The sequence below is a fragment of the Microcaecilia unicolor genome, chromosome 2 (genome assembly GCF_901765095.1).
Source record: "Microcaecilia unicolor chromosome 2, aMicUni1.1, whole genome shotgun sequence".
Lineage (NCBI taxonomy): Eukaryota > Metazoa > Chordata > Amphibia > Gymnophiona > Siphonopidae > Microcaecilia > Microcaecilia unicolor.
The window spans coordinates 205,936,994-205,953,236 of NC_044032.1; the positions used below are offsets into that span (position 1 = coordinate 205,936,994).

Genomic DNA, 16,243 nt, shown 5'->3' on the forward strand with positions numbered 1-16,243 from the left:
GGTCTCAAGCCCTTCGTCCAGACGGCTCCCGGACAACCCCAAGTTACATGGGGACGTAAACTACATATCCGAAGGAAGCAGACGCTTCACAACCCCTAGTCGGCACTACAGTCCCGACATCACTTCCTCTCTCGCAATCCCAAGTGGACCCACCTAACTTGTCTTTTGAAATCAAGAAGGTTCAAGAAAACCTCCTTGTTTAAAATCACCGGCACCTAAAGCGACAAGATCCCGACCCGCCTCCTCCCGGAAACAGGAAGTTGTATAGAAAAGGGGTGGGACTGGGAGGGAGGTGACTTGGGTCGGCGCAGGGCGGCCTGTTTGAATTGCTGCTGCTGCTGGACTCAAGAAGATAAGTTAGAAGGTAGGATGGAAGGAAGGGGGTATTGAAAAAGAGGGAGCGATACGGGAGCACGGGTGGGAGGGAAAGGTTCCAGACGAGGATGAGAGAAGAGCTAAAGAGATGCAAGATTGTGGAGAGTTGAGACGATGCGGAAGTGGGGAGTGGAGCGGAGGAAGAGATGGGACTGAGGAGGGGGTAGCTGAAGGAGCGATGCCACACTGCTGGAGAAGAGGAGAGGTGTGGGGAGAGAGAGATACTGGATAAGATCAGGGGGCCCTACCCATTTTTTCTTTCTCTCTCCTGCTCTGTCCCCACTTGGGCCAATGCAAAAAGCTACTGCAAGCAGAAGCTTGTGGTTAATGTGATAGTGCTTATTTTGGTGTGCGATGCAGAAAAGGAAAATAAGCACTATCTGTAGAAGCAAAATGGTGCACAAGACACCGACACACAGTATACTAAAATGGATGGTAATGAGGCTATTAGTTATTCTACTGCAGTGCAGAGAAGTACTCAGAAGCTCTTAAGCTGAGCAAAATGCAACCTGTAAGTGGTTTATGGCCATTATCCTGTTCTTACTCCATATACAACAAAGTCCAGAGTAAACTCTGCAACACTATACCTTCAATTATTACTATTCTATCCCAAATGCATCTTTACCCTGAAAAATCACTCACTCACACCACACTTCACCACCCCCAAAGCAAAATTTACACACCATCCAGCATGTACAAGCATTCAACTCAACAAACCCCAGCATATGTGCTCAACAGAGAGTCTCTAGTCCAGTGTTTCCCCAGTCCTAGAGTACCCCTTGCCAATCAGGTTTTCATTATATGCAAATCTGTTTCATGCATATTCATTGTGGATATCCTGAAAACCTGACTGGCAAGGGTACTCCAGGACTGGACTTAGGAAACACTGCTCTAGTCCAAATATAAATTGAACAGTATTTTAAATGAGCTGATTGCTCAGGCTAGTCCACATTCCAGGCTTTGAATGTCACCCAGTATTCTCCAGGGGCAAGTCCATCACAAAACCTATACAAAAAAAAAAAAAAGACGGTGTGGTATGTGTGTAGATGAAGCAAATTATACACCGAAACACAGAAAATCCTTTATTGTCCAGAATCTGGGTTCAGCATGGTTCCAAATATCTTCACTGGTCACCTGACCGTGGGCTGTCTCCTCGGATCTTGGCCATCTTTGCTCCTGTTGGGCTGGCTTTATTTATTTATTGCATTTGTATCCCACATTTCCCACCTCTTTGCAGGCTCAATGTGGCTTACAATACATCATGAATAGTGGAAACATTTAAGAAAATATATGTTTAGCATACAAAAGGATCTTGATAACATGATAATGATAAGACATAGTAGTTTAACAAGCATAAATTATAAGGCAGTTCTGGATATTTATGTAAGAGTTCATATTTGTTGATCTTTGTGGTTTGCCTTGTTAAAGAGATGGGTCTTCAGTAGTTTGCGGAAGTTAGTTAGTTAGTTCATAGAGCGTTTTTAAGTTGCGCGGCAGCACATTCCAGAATTGTGTGCTCAGGTAGGAAAAGGTTGACACATGCATTAGTTTGTATTTTAGAACTTTATGTTGGGGAAGTGAAGATTAAGGAATGTAAGGGATGATTTTTTTGCATTCCTGGGTGGTAAGTCTATCAGGTTTGACATGTATGCCGGGGCGTCTCCGTGAATGATTTTGTGAACTAGGGTGCATATTTTGAATGCAATGCGTTCTTTGAGTGTGGGAGCCAGTGTAGCTTTTCTCGTAGGGGTTTAGCACTTTCATATTTTGATTTGCCGAATATGAGTCTAGCTGCAGTATTCTGAGCTGTCTCAAGTTTCTTGATTTGCTCTTTGCAGCCAGCGTAAAGTGCATTGCAGTAATCTTTAAGCATTCAACCTTCTGAACTGCGATGTAGCTAGTTCCCACATAAGAGATGTGCATGGGTATACCAATGCAAATTTTTATTCCCTTTTCCAGATGAGCACAAATCGGATTATGCTTCTTCCACTGAGTAGTAACTCAAGTGGAATAGGCTTTGAATTTAAGTGCCCATTTGTTTTCATAACAACGCTCTGCTGCCTTTTTTTTTATAAGCTGTCAACACTATCGTTTTATGAGCATAATTTAATATTTTCGCTGTAACCACTCTGGACTTTATGGCATTATCTGCCTTCTGCCTCAAGTGATGTGCATGCTCCACATGGAAACCATGGATTGACCTGAGTTTTTCAATTAACGAGATTTCCAAAAAGCCTACAAGCTACCTTCAGTTCAGAAAAGAAATGAAAACCTACCTCTTCAAAAAATTCTACAACTATATAAGGTGCAATCATCAAACCTCCTTAAATCTATCTACTTAAAAATCCGATGACTACACAAACTATTGTCCTTAAAAGTCCAATGACTACACAAACTATCATCCTACCTTTCAATCCGACCTCTTTAAAACTCCTAATATAACTACATGAACTATCGTCCACCGACCTGTTCAAAACTTCCAATAGAGCTTCGTGAACTATCGTCCACCGACCTCTTCAAAACTTCCAATAGAACTACATGAACTATCGTCCAACCTCTTCAAACCTACATCTTTCAAACTCCATTGACAACTACATAAACTATCGATGGTCTCCATACGTCATAACTATATAAAACTATTGTAATCTCACCAAAATGTAAATTGTAAGCCACTTTGAACCAAAACTTGTTTTTGGATAACAGTGGGATACAAAAATGCATAAATAAATAAATACTCAAGCAGTAACCAGTAGACCAACAAAATTCAGATTATTTCTGCATAACTTGTTTTCGAGGTCATCTACTTTGTCTTCAAAGGTTGTTGTTTTTGGTGCAACTGGACTAACTGTGCCTAGGCCTGAGTCAATGTCTCCTCTGCCTCCGAGGTGCATCATTTGAACTCCTACACACTGATACACCCAAATTGGTCAGGCATTTAGACATGTCATTGAGTTGTGCTGACAGCAGATCAAAATGGCTATCTCGGGCTGCAACTACTGCCTAGGTAAGTGATTGAGCCCATTGCTTGCTACTGATATTCCAACATCCATGTCCACCATTTTGGGATCCATGGTTCAGGGTTTCCCTTTATCCTTTTTTGTTGGTTTTGCTGTCATTGCCATGTGCTCTCATAGAATATATTTATCCACTAGTAAAAAAGGCCAGTTTCTGAAAGAAATGACATGGGCGCTAGCAAGGTTGTCCTCTAATGGCAATTATGTATTTAAGGGAACTGTTAGGAGAGAGTATGTGTGAGAGTTGAGTATGTGTGAGAGAGTGAATGAGTATGTGTCAGAGAGTGAGTATGTGTGAGAGAGAAAGAAAGAAAGAGTGTATGTGATTGAGAGACAGAATGTGTGTGTCTGTGTGAGTGAGAGAGTGTAGTGTGTGTCTCATGTGCACCAATTATGCTCTCTCCCCTGCATTCATACATATGCAGGATCTCTCCCCTGCCCCCTCCATCCATCGTGGTGCAGCAATTCTCCTCTGTCCCTTGCCCTCCCCCCCTACATGTGCATTACACCTCCCCCTCCAAGTTCCAGGCCCCCCCTCCTCCATTTCCATTCCTTCCCAGTTCCAGGCCCCCCTCCCTCCCTTCGAGTTCGTGGCCCTCCTCCTCCCTCCCTCCCCCCTCTCTCTCTTCCCCCCCCCCCGAGTTCCAGGGTCCCCTCCTCTCTCCGAGTTCCAGGGTCCTCCCCTCCCCTTCCCTCCCAGTTCCAGGGTCATCGTTCCTCCCGCCCTTCCTCCCGGTTCCAGGCCCCCTCCCTCTGATTTTATGTTTCAGCGGTTTTTATTGAAAACAGTATACACTTTTATCAACAACATATATTCAATATGTACAGCCAGTCATGAAATTCCATCCTAATCAAACATCAAACAGTTCGGGACTATTGCTTTCACTTATTTTTATTCCCTTATCCAACCCCCCCTTCCCAATTCCCTCCACCCCCAACAACTCCCCTCCTCTGACCCTCCTAGTCTCTCCCTCCCCATGGAAAACTCTCAATCATCCTAAAGAAGGAATTGTCCCACCTTCAGCTTCAATATAGTGTCTACAGCACATTAAGTACAAAGCTCTTACCCTTAGCTGATAAGGTATCTATATATTTTCCCCAGATCTTCAAAAACTGAGTTTTTCGTTTTGGGGATCCTCTGGCTTCTCTTGCCTCCCACATCAGCAGCTGGTGCACCATATTCCGCCAATGCCAAAATTCTGGCACTGCTTCTGAAGTCCAGTACTAAAGTATACATTTCTTTGCTAGCAGACACCCCTTACGAAAGAGCAATGTTTCCTCTGAGGTGTTTCCTCTGAACGACCCATATATATCCAATAACATCTGTGAGGGGGTTCCTGCTACTTCACAAGACAGCAAATTTGACAGATAAGTAGCTACTCTGGACCAGAAGCCCTGTATGGTTTCACAGCTCCAAAATGCATGATAAAATGTGTTTTCTGCTCTTTTACATCGCGAGCATATTGAATTTTGTGCTCCCCCAAATTTTGTTAATTGTACTTGTGTAAAGTAAGCCCTATGAAGTACTCGAAAAGCACATTCCCGATATTGGGCCCCACTAACTAAGTTTGCAATACACTTCACTTGCCTGTTTATATCCCAGTTGAGGAGACCTATTCCCAAATCTTTCTCCCACCGCTCTTTAACTGTTTTCAAGTCTTTAATCATCCCCACTGACCCTAGCGCCTTATACACATCAGAGACAGATGGTTCAGTATCCGAAATTTCCTCAAAGAATTCTTTCAACTTGGACCCCGTCCTTTGTCTCAGTTTCTTCCCATCTAGGGAATGTATAAAGTGCTTCAATTGGCAATAAGCAAAAGTGTCCCCCCATTGCAGCGTCTCATTACCCAATATTTGCTCTTGGGATTTTATCTGTCCCTCGACTCCAATTACTTCTTCCAGACAAGTTATTCCTCTTTCCTCCCATCTTTTAAATACTGTATTCTCCAAGCCTGACACAAACTTAGGATTCCTCCGAATGGTCATTAATTCCGTGATTCCAGTATCCACTTTCAGACATTTCCCCAAGAACTGCCAAGCGTCACGCAGCGGCGTCAACAACAAACTTTGGCTTAAGTATCTAGGGATCAAAGATCTCTCCACTTGCAACAGTGACACCAAGCGATAGGGAGCATAAAATGCCTCTTCCATCTCTAGGGGGGTGTATTTATTCGATTCAAAAAGCCAGTCTAATATGTCGCAGTAAACATGCCATATTATATAGTTTCACATTAGGCAAGCCTAGTCCCCCCTGTGACCAGCCCCCCCACAACAGCTGGAATTTGATTTTCGCCTTTTTATTCGCCCAGCAAAATCTCATTACCAGCTGGTAGAAATTCGTCAGATCTTTATTCAACAGCCGAAGGGGGAGAGTTTGCATGATGTATAGCCAGCGAGGAAGAATGACCATATGTATGAGCCCCAAACGACCTATCAAAGAGAGCGGCAATGCTTCCCATTTTTCCAGCTGCTGTTTGGTTTGCGCCAGTAGTTGTATATTAAGTTTATAAAGGTCCCTAGTCTTCGTGGATAACAAAATACCTAAATAGTGGAAGTGTCCACTTGCCCACCGCAACGGGAAGGTCCCAGGCCAAGTTCTACTAATCTCTTCATCAGTAGCCAATGCCTCTGATTTCTCCAAATTTAATTTGAGACCAGAGAAATCCCCAAATTCCTGAAATGCCTCTAATAAAGCTGGCAACGATGTCTCTGGCCTTGTGATCACAACTAATAAGTCGTCAGCGAAGGCTGCCAATTTGAACTTAACAGTACCCAAAGTTACACCATGAATTTCTGAATTGGAATATACCTCTCTTATCAATGGATCCAAATACAGTGCAAACAATAACGGCGACAAGGGGCAACCTTGATGAGTGCCCCTCTCTATCCCCACGTTTTCTGAGCAATTACCATTCACCATCACTCTCGCTTTTGGTGAGGAATAAAGAGATCTAACCGCTCCCAAAAACCATCCGTCGAATCCATATTTTTCCATTACTGTAAACAGAAAATCCCATCTTACACGGTCGAAAGCTTTTTCTGCATCAAAGCTTACTATGAGGGCTGATCTATTTCCCCTACCAATCTGTTCCAAAGAAAGTAGAATCCGTCTAAGATTCTTAGATACAGCTCGGCCTTTGACAAAGCCCACCTGTGCTTCATGCACAATTCTTGGCAGCACCCGACTCATTCTGTTTGCCAGTATCTTTGCAAAAATTTTTACTTCACAATTCAATAGTGATACGGGTCTATAAGACTCAGGTAAAGTAACATCTCTTTTGGGCTTCGGAATTAATATAATACAAGCTATGTTCAGTTGGTCTGGTAGTGACCCTTGCTCCACCCATTCATTATATGCTTCCACCAGTGGTGGTAGAATGGCCTCTCCCATCATTTTATAGAACTCTATCTTCAAACCATCTGGCCCAGGAGTTTTCCCTGATTGACTACTTCCAATTGCCCATTCCACCTCATCAATAGATATAGGGGCATTGAGCTTTTCTCTCTCCCTATCAGTCAGTCTCGGAGAATCCAGGTTGTCCAAATATAAAGTACTTTCAAGGCCTGAATCATCCCTTTCTGCATATAATTGCTGGTAAAATTTTTTAAAAATATCTCGGATTTCAGAGTCTGAGTGGCATAGTTTACCTGTCTGATCTTTCAAGGCTGCTACTATGCGAGTGGCCTGTTTTCGAGCTATAAGTCGCGCCATCATCTTTCCGCCCTTGCCCCCAAATTTATATAATTGGAATTTATAGTAGGTTTGTGATTTGACCTCACGTTCATGAATTAATGTGTTTAGAGTCACTTGCGCCCCTAGAAGCTCCTTCCTAGTATGAACGTTTGGGGTTTCTCCAAGTCTTTTCTGTAGGTTACGTATATGGGCCTCTAATCTCAAAATTTCTTTATCCCTAGCTTTTTTTAAAGTGACTGACATAGCTTATCATTTCTCCTCTCATGACAGCCTTGGCTGCTTCCCAGTAAGAGGAGGCACTCTCAACTGAGTATTCGTTGTTGGCTTTATATTCAGCCCAATTAGCTAACAGTCTGTCTTTAAAACCTGTATCTTTAACTAAATAGCTCGGAAAAGACCACCAGCGCATTTTCTCCTCCATCCCTATCGGTTGCCAGTTCACCCAAACTTCTGCGTGATCCGAAATGGCGTAAGGTCCTATTCTCGCCTCTCTAACCCCTCCCATCAATGATCGGGACATCAGTATGTAATCTATCCTCGATTGGGTATTATGCGCCCTTGACATGTGAGTATAGTCCCTGTCCTGCGGATGTAATACTCTCCATACATCTAGCAGATCCAGTACAGTGCAGAGATTGGGCAGCCCTCTCGAGGGCCAGTGTCGTAGCGTGGGAGGAGGCTGAGACTTATCCATTTCTGGGTCACACACCATTTTAAAGTCCCCTCCTAGAATTAATGGGATGGGGTACACTTTAGTAAGTGTATCCACCAGGTTTTTTTTATAAAATTGAGCCTCAAATTGGTTCGGGGCATATATACTTTCTAGTAGCACCTGCTGTCTTGCTATTATCGCCTTACCAAAAATATATCGCCCCTCTTGGTCTTTAGTCACATCACTCAGTTCTGTCACCAACCCTTTCCTGATTAAAATGGCTACTCCTCCCTTTTTCCCCTTAGCTGGTGAGGCTACACAATTTCCTTCCCACCATCTGGCCAGTTTTTCATGTTCTTTATCCAAGAGATGTGTTTCTTGTAAAAGAGCAACGTCTATTTGAATTCTTTGCAGATATTTCAAAATTTTTGATCTTTTAATGGGTGAGTTAATACCACCATACAGAAATAAACTTTTTACATTTCAGTTTATATTTTTCAATTTTAGCCTGTGCCTTCAATCTCATTCATCTCCCGTCTGCAGCAGCTGTTTCACAAAGTCTTGTGCCGCTTGTGCTGTTTCATAGGTTTTCGTAGTGAACTGATGGGTTACCCGTAATTTCGCCGGATAAAGCAAGGCAAATTTGACCTTATGTTGCACCAGTTAGGAGCAAATTGGTGAAAAGCTCCTTCTCTTCGCTGCAACTGCAGCCAAATAGTCCTGGAAGCAAAAAAATTTTTGATTGTTATATCTAAGAGCCATACCTCCTCTCATAGCTTGCAGTATTGCTGTTTTTTGGGCGAAGTTAAGCAAACAGCAGATAACTATTCTGGGTCTAGCGTCACCCGATCTCTGCATCCCCATACGATGCGCTCTCTCAATTTGCAACGGGCCCATCTCTGTGCTCAGTTTCAGTTCTTTCATTAGCCATGTTTCAAGAAAAGTACGGAGGTCTTTGTTGCTGATTTCTTCGGGGAGCCCGACAAAGCGTAAGTTGTTACGTTGGGATCTATTCTCTAGATCCTCGAGTTTCTCGATTTGTTCTTCCACCAGCTTTTGAAGTTTAGCATATTTTTCTTCTACGGCTCCTGTTCGATCTTCCAGGGCCCCCGTGCGTTGTTGGTGTGCTACTAGGTCTTGACTCAGTTGCGCCATATGATGTTGTAATCCCTCCAGCTTTGAATTTAAGCCTTCTAATTTTTTGTCTAGGATCGCCTCCATTGCGGTCGTCACCTCTCCCAAGATCTCTGCCGCCCACGCCGACCCGACTGCAGAGGTTGGCGGGCTTGCTGGGGCCGCCATTTTGTCCTCCAGCGCTTTGCTCTTTTCTCTGTCTTTTTTTAGCGATTTAGTCACCATAGTTGTCACCAATCTCTCTTTCGGCAGCAGAATCTTAGTGTGGCAGCTTTCCGCTGGCAGATGTATGGGTTCACGTCGTTTTTTAGAGGTTGATTCAGCGGGAATTGCAAGGAGATACCTGGAGCTAGTCTAACATCGACCGCTTCGGTACATAGCGTCACGTGACCCCCCCCCCCCTCCGATTTTAAAACTCATCTTCACTCACCACGTTGGCGTTACGGCAGCTGGCAGCAGCGGTACAATGCACGCAGGCTCGGCCCATCTCTCTGTCTTAGCTCTGGACCCGCCCTTGTGGAAACAGGAAATGAGGGCGGGACCAGAGCTAAGACAGAGAGACGGGCCGAGCCTGCGTGCGTTGTACTGCTGCTGCCGGCTGCCGTCACGCCGATGTGGTGAGTGAAGATGAGTTTTAAAAATCGGAGGGGGGCCTGGAACTGGAAGGGAGGGAGGGAGGAAGGGAGGGACGATGAATCTGGGACTGGGAGGGCTGTTTCTGCCGTTTCCCACCGCCGTTCATCTCTCATTGTCCTTCGAGGGCTCAAGCGGCTGTTGGTCTTCCTTTTTCCCACTGCTGTTCAGCTGTCCGTGTCCTCTTCGTTTTTGGCGCTGAATGTGTTTTTCAAGGGCTGAAGCGGCTGCCACTCTTCTTTTTTGCCGGTGCCGTTCAAGATGTGAAGCAGTTCCTCGAGAGCAACGTCTCTGCCCTCTCGTCGCGTGCTTCCCGCCTCCCTGCTAGAAGTAGTAACATCTCCTGACATCAGGCAAGCAGGGTTCTAGTGTGGGCGGGTTCTAGTGCGGGCCAGTGACGTCAGGAGAGGTTACGATCCCAGTGAGACACATTCGAACGTTGGATGAGCAAATTATTATATTAGATAGGATAATCGGTACCAATGAGGAGCGTAGTAACACTTTGGGGTGTGATTACTGCAAGATGAGTAAGCATTGAGAAGTGGGGCCACCAGAGGGTGAGAGTCACATATCTATCCTCACACAGCCCATCACGTGATCTCCAAGCTGATGCACATTTAAGAGCTTGGATAAGCTTTTGGTGCTCAAAATGCCTGTTTTGGTGTTGGATTGCTTCCTAACTTAATTTTAGCATGCAATTTCATGCTTGGTGTTTATGGGATGGAGACATAACTACCAGCTAAAACTAATTGTTTTACAACTTGTTTTGAGTCACCAAAGCTTACCCAGACATTTTATTAGGAAATCATGTATTGGCCAACTTGAGTAGCTTTTGTGTCTTAATATATTTGCAGGTTGTGAAAAAGTGAGAGAAGTTTACACTGCAAGAGCTGACTAGATTTAGTTTCTTCCTTTCTTTCTCCCAGCTTTCCTTTTGGGATGGCTCATGATGCACAAAACCTTGTCTTGAGCTTTGAATACTGGTTGAACAAGGCTGTTGAGTGGGGTCAGGCCACTACTCTGGAATCCCAGCAAGATGTCTGCCTTCATCTACCTAAGCTATATGAGTTCCTGCACCAAATTTACGAAACCTTGAAACAAATGGTAAGTAGCTTATTGAAAAATTGAGCTGTTTTGATGTATACCCTATAATTTTGATTGTGAGGCAACTTTTAAGGTCATAGTAGTAGAAAGTCTTATAATACTGACCAAAGACTTGATTTATCCAAAATAATTTTGGCCTCTGAATAATGAATTATGTAATAACTTGTGTAATAGCAGTTATAAAATCTGGTAATTAGTAAACATTTGTCTTTAAGATATTTGGAAGTTTCTAGACTATAACTACAAAGTATATAAATGTAACAAAATACAATTTTATTAAATAGATAATATCGTATCAAAGCACAGCATTCCTTTCATCCCTACATCGTATACATTAGAAAAAAAAAACGTTTTTCCTTTATAGATTAGAAGAGTTAGTCCATGGAAAGTATATCCAGATATACCAATACAATCACCATATATTTGGTAGCAAAACCATCCATGCAGTTCATTGAAAAAATCAGTCTTCTTCCATGGAACTTCAATCACAAACTCTTCAGTCCATAACTTTTCACAGCGTTATAGGCACAGGGTAACATTCTACAACTCCAGTTTTAAAAAGATCATCCAGCCCGAAACAAATTTGTGTTTCTCCCCAAAGGCGTCCTCAGTGCTAACGCGCTGTTTAGTATGACAAGAGAAAGGGAAGGCTGATTGGACTCTCCGGCTGTCTCCGGCAAAAAAATGGGGTTTATTTGTTATTTGGCTGACATCTCCTGAGGAGTTATAGTCTAGAAGCTTTCTATTTTTGTAGTTTATTTGAATTTAGAGGAAGGGTTTATGGTAATTAGATTCCTGAGTTTATAATTTTCAGATATTTGAAACATACAAAAAATATTCAGGCCATTGTAGTAGGAGGAAGCGCTCCACTGGTCTACCTGAATCACCAGTTTATTTGTGAAGTCCCCAGATATGAGTATATTTACAACAGAGCAAGTTGGCTAAAGCCACCTCTCTGTAGTTCCCATTAATATCAATGGCAGTGATTCAAGTACCCTTTTTTAAATCTTTAAACAAACAAACTCACCCTATTTGGCTTTGCGAAAATTTATGAATTCTTGCTTTGTTCAAGTTCTCATTTTGTGTGTCCACTTCCATTTTGATTATGATCTTCTCAGTGGGAAAAAATGGCTCACAATAATAAAATAAGAATACAATCAGTAGCTAGCAGAGGACCACCCAAGGGCAAATTTGTGAGCAACCAGTGGTAGGGCTCCCTTGAGGGGCTGGGGCCACTTTCACCTTGCAGGGCAGGCAGCTGGTACCCCTTAGACCCTTTCATGTCTTCCAAAGAGTCTCAGTAATGTTCAGCAGAGCCCCTTGGAGATGATGGTGGGCAGGAGGCTCAGTCTCTTCTACCACAGATGAGCCCTCCTCACCTCTGACCAGTGGATGTTTGAGGTAATGCAACAGTTCTAAGCCCTGGAATTTGCAGAACCAATTTCAGACAGCTTTATGGAGTTCCATGTTTCCAAAGAGAGAGAGAGCTTGCGCTTGCTGATTGCCTCGTCAGGATGGGTGAGTTTCTTACCTTTCTGTACCCATCGGAGGCTTATCCGCACATTGCTATCAGGGAACCTCACAAGTGATTCATGTGCTTCTGTGTTCTGGGGAGACCTTTTCAATTAAGAGATTTACTGTTTGGTGTGGCTACAGCTCTTCAAACCTTTTTGAAAGTCGTGGTGGTAGCCCTGCATCCAATCTGGACTACTTGCTCATCAGAGCGGACTCTGAATCCGACTTAAAGAGGGCCATGGCGGCAGTGATCAGACTGTTAGAACAGCTAGGCTTGGTAATGAATTACTCCAAGAGTCAATTGGATCCATCTCAGCAGAGCATGGAGTGCCTCGGGTGCACCTTGATATCAAGAAAGGTACAGTGTGTCTCCTGGTAGAGTGGATGTTCAAAATGAAGGTTCAAAAGAGGGAGCTCTGTGTTCAGCGTGTTCAACTGGAATTCACTGGACCCAGGGGATGGAAGCTAAGTCCTTTTGACTTTCAGCTGATTGTAGCTTGCTGGGGTCCCCCATATCACAATCTAGCAGCATCATGGTACACAAAGTGTTCTAAGTTCTGCAGCTGCAAAAGAGAGATGGTTTGACAGGAATTGATGCCCTGGTGCAGCCTTGACCCCCAACAGGAGCATATGAAGTTCCTCCTTGGCCTCTGATCAGCAGAGTCATCTGGAGAGCAGCTGCTCATCCATTCCTGATGACACTATAGTGGAAGTGAATTTTAAAGATTGTTTTTCAACTCTGCTTTGACCGACCAGTTAACTCGGGGTCTGTATTTGGTATTAGATGTAATTCTGTTTAAAAATGATTGTTTAACTTTGATTGTATGAAAATAAGTTGCAATGTAGAAGATAAGACACAGCTCTAATTAATTTGTTATGTGAAGGGAAAGATGGGGCCTGTTTTCGAGTTCAGACTGGCCACCTGGACTAGGAAATGTGACCACATTCTCATAGTATGGCTTGTTTACCTAAACAGAGAAGCATCCTGTAATTTTCCTTAGCGCTGAACATGAGTTGTAAGCCTAATAAAAAGGGGAGTTTCTTTCAGTGAAATTGGGAGCTCATCTGTGAGTAACGTACGAACTGTGCAGAGAACCATGTTTCCTGGTCAAAGAAATTCCTGGCTTTTGTTGTAAACAGGGCCCCCCCCAGCTGATAAGAGCCTGGATGATGTAAGGACCAGTGATGATTCTTTTATTGCTTCTTTTCCTGGTCTAGGAACTCTTAGCATTGCTTAGATGTAGAGACCAGTGATGTAATGATTGTTTATAGATAGATATTGTTTCTTTTTAGTTAAATAGCTAATCATTGTGTGTATATAGCTAATCATTGTATATATCTTAATCATTGTATATATTTTAATCATTGTAGATTTTAGAACCTCTAATAAAGATCTCATTTATCTAATACGAATCCAGAAGAATCCACAGTAATTACTGAGTAGTCTGTGTTAGTAAAGCAGGCTGTAAATCCATAGCAGAACAGACACCAAGACTGGCCTTGTCCTGGTATGCGGATCTCATTCATCTGCTCGCAGGACCTCTACTTCCCTTACTGCAAGGGTCAGGGTCTCCTTACTCAGGGACCAGTTGTGATGGAGAATCTGGATCCCTTCTGCTTACAGCATGGTCCTTGAAAGGAGGCATCTGAGCAACATAAGTTACTTGGCGTCAGTCATTGCTACTCTCCTTAAGGCCCATAGATGTGCAGAGCAGGATCTGTCCTCCTGTGGGAGGGTACAATTGCACTCTATTTTCCTTTTTTCATGGAGGGCTGGAGCAAGGACTGCCCTTGAACTCTCTCTCAAGATTTAGATTGTAGCTCTCGCTTGTTAGATGCAAGGAGCATGGTGTTTCCTTGGTGGCCTAGACATATAGTTTGGATTTTACATAGGGTAAAGCACATCCACCCCCTGCTAAGGGCTGTCCTCCCTCTATGGGACCTTAACTTAGCCCTCAGTGCCTTGACAGGGTTGCTGTTTGAAAATTTGAAGAAGGCTTCAATAAAGAACCTTATCCTGAAAGCAGTTTTCCTGGTCGTGGTCTGCTCAGCCAGATGAGTTTTGGAACTCTAGGCCTTGTCCTGCAGGGATCCATACTGATCCTTTTCAGAGGATGCTGTGTTAATCAGGACAGAGCCATCTTTTTGCCTAAAGTAGCTTCTCCTTTCATGTCAACCAAGTGTTTTACCTTTTTGCATTCTCAGAGCCATGAGATATCAGGGTCTCTGGTGAAGATTCAAAAGTTGGGTGTCCAGAGGGTGTTGCTCCAGTACTTAAAGATTACTAATCTGTTGTGGAGGTCAGATAGGCTCTTCTTTCTGTTCCACAGTCCATGGAAGGGAAAAGCGGATTTAAATCCTCCATAGTGCAGTGGATTAAGTTGGTCATTGAGCTGGCTTATGTAATTAGGTATAAAGTGGTACCAAGAGGACTGAAAGCTCACTCTATTTGAGTGCAAGTGACATCTTGGACCAAAGCCTGAGTTGTAACACCAAAAGACATTTGTAAATGGCCAGTGTGTCATCACTACATTCTTGTGTGAAGCATACAAGATTGATGTTCTGGGTAGAAGTGATGCTGCCTTTTGCAGAGCTTTCATACAGGTGGCCTTGTCTTCTCCCACCCACTAAAGAACTGCTTTTGTATATCCTGATGGTTTGGATTGGTCTAATAGGACAAAAAGGAAGGTGAAATTTAGTCATACCTGTTAATTTCCTTTCCTTGAATCCTGTTAGACCAGTCCAAGACCCACCCTGGAAGACTGTGGCATTGCCTTCTTTCTTTAAAGAAACTTTTAAGCCTATTAAGCAGTTAGATAAATTGTTTAGAACTTCATATCACTTGTTTAGTTATTGGGTTCTGCAGTGGTTTCCTGAGTGTCCAATTTGGTGTGTACCTGTTCTCCTTTTGCAAGAGCATACTGAGAAATTCCAGCTTGCACCAGCCCCTATCCCAGTGATGTCACTGGAATAGAAAGTACCTTTAATGATTCAAGGAAAGGAAATTAACAGGTATGACAAAAGTTCGCCCTCAGCCTCATGTCTCCACAGACTATTTGTGCTGGCTTAACCATTGAGCATAGTAGGCAGTCACCTAGGGTGTACAGATAACAGCTGTAGCTAAAGCAAAACAGTAAGCACTAACAATAACACTAATTCAAAGAGGTATAGGTGCATACCTTTTCTGGAGGAGGGAGGGTGTGCAGTTTTCAAACAGCATATTTATCCAGATAAAAGGTGTTTGGAAAGTGCCCTCATTAGCGTAATTTTATAAGCCTTTTTTGTGTCAAACAGCATTGTATGGGCAGTTCTATAAAGGGCGTTCATTTAAATGGGGGCACGCCTAAATGGCAGCATCAAAATTTATGCATATTCTATACAGGGATAACTTGAAGCCTTGAGACTTTTATGTTTCAAGAATCATGCACTTAGTTCATTATTGGACTAATTGTCTTTTTAATGATATCTATTTTTATCAATCTCATCTGCTTTAATAAAGTCAAAAAACTTGACAATGACCTTAATAAACGCTATAGTTGTAAACTTAGTTTTGTCAGCTCAGGGGCAAGTGGTCCGACATGGCACATGTTTTGCATGAAGCTATTTCAAGGACATACCCCCTATCATGACTCAGCTCCTTCTCTTGCTGACCAACATCCAGATTTGGGGATCTGGGAATAGGTTCAAGTTATAGGCACAATGGTCTCTTTCTTGGACATTCCCGTATGGGCCTGATTCCTCATCAGACCACTACAGCACAGGTTAGAGGTGGTGATGCAAATGGTAGCAGAGTTCAAAAATGCGTGGGGCATACTCAAAGGAATCCTGTTTAGAAGGAAGGGATCCAAAGAAGCTTAGCTTAGGTAGGAAAGGGAGGGAGGGAGAAGGAAGAACAGATGCTGGAACCCAAGGGGGGGAGAGAAGGGAGAGAGATTCTTGAACCCTAGGGGGGGAGAGGTGCTGAACCCAGGGTGAGAGAAATACAGGAAGTGCTGCTCTGCTGGACTTGTGAGGGGAGGGTGGGATGGAGGGATGGAAAGACAGAAATTGGTGCCTGACCTAAGAGATGGTGGGAGAGAGAGAGATTCCGGACCAGTGGGATGGGGGGTGGGGGAGAAA

At 43.4% G+C, this 16,243-nt stretch overlaps 1 protein-coding gene across 1 annotated transcript in view; it reads left to right on the forward strand.

Annotated features, from left to right (window-relative positions):
• Positions 1–287: 287 nt before the first annotated feature.
• Positions 288–16,243, forward strand: part of FANCC (FA complementation group C) — a 413,110-nt gene continuing 397,154 nt past the window's right edge. The window contains 2 exon segments of the mRNA XM_030193652.1: positions 288–364; positions 10,432–10,609. Of these exon segments, the coding sequence (XP_030049512.1) occupies positions 10,445–10,609 (165 nt within the window). The 5' untranslated portion in view covers positions 288–364; positions 10,432–10,444.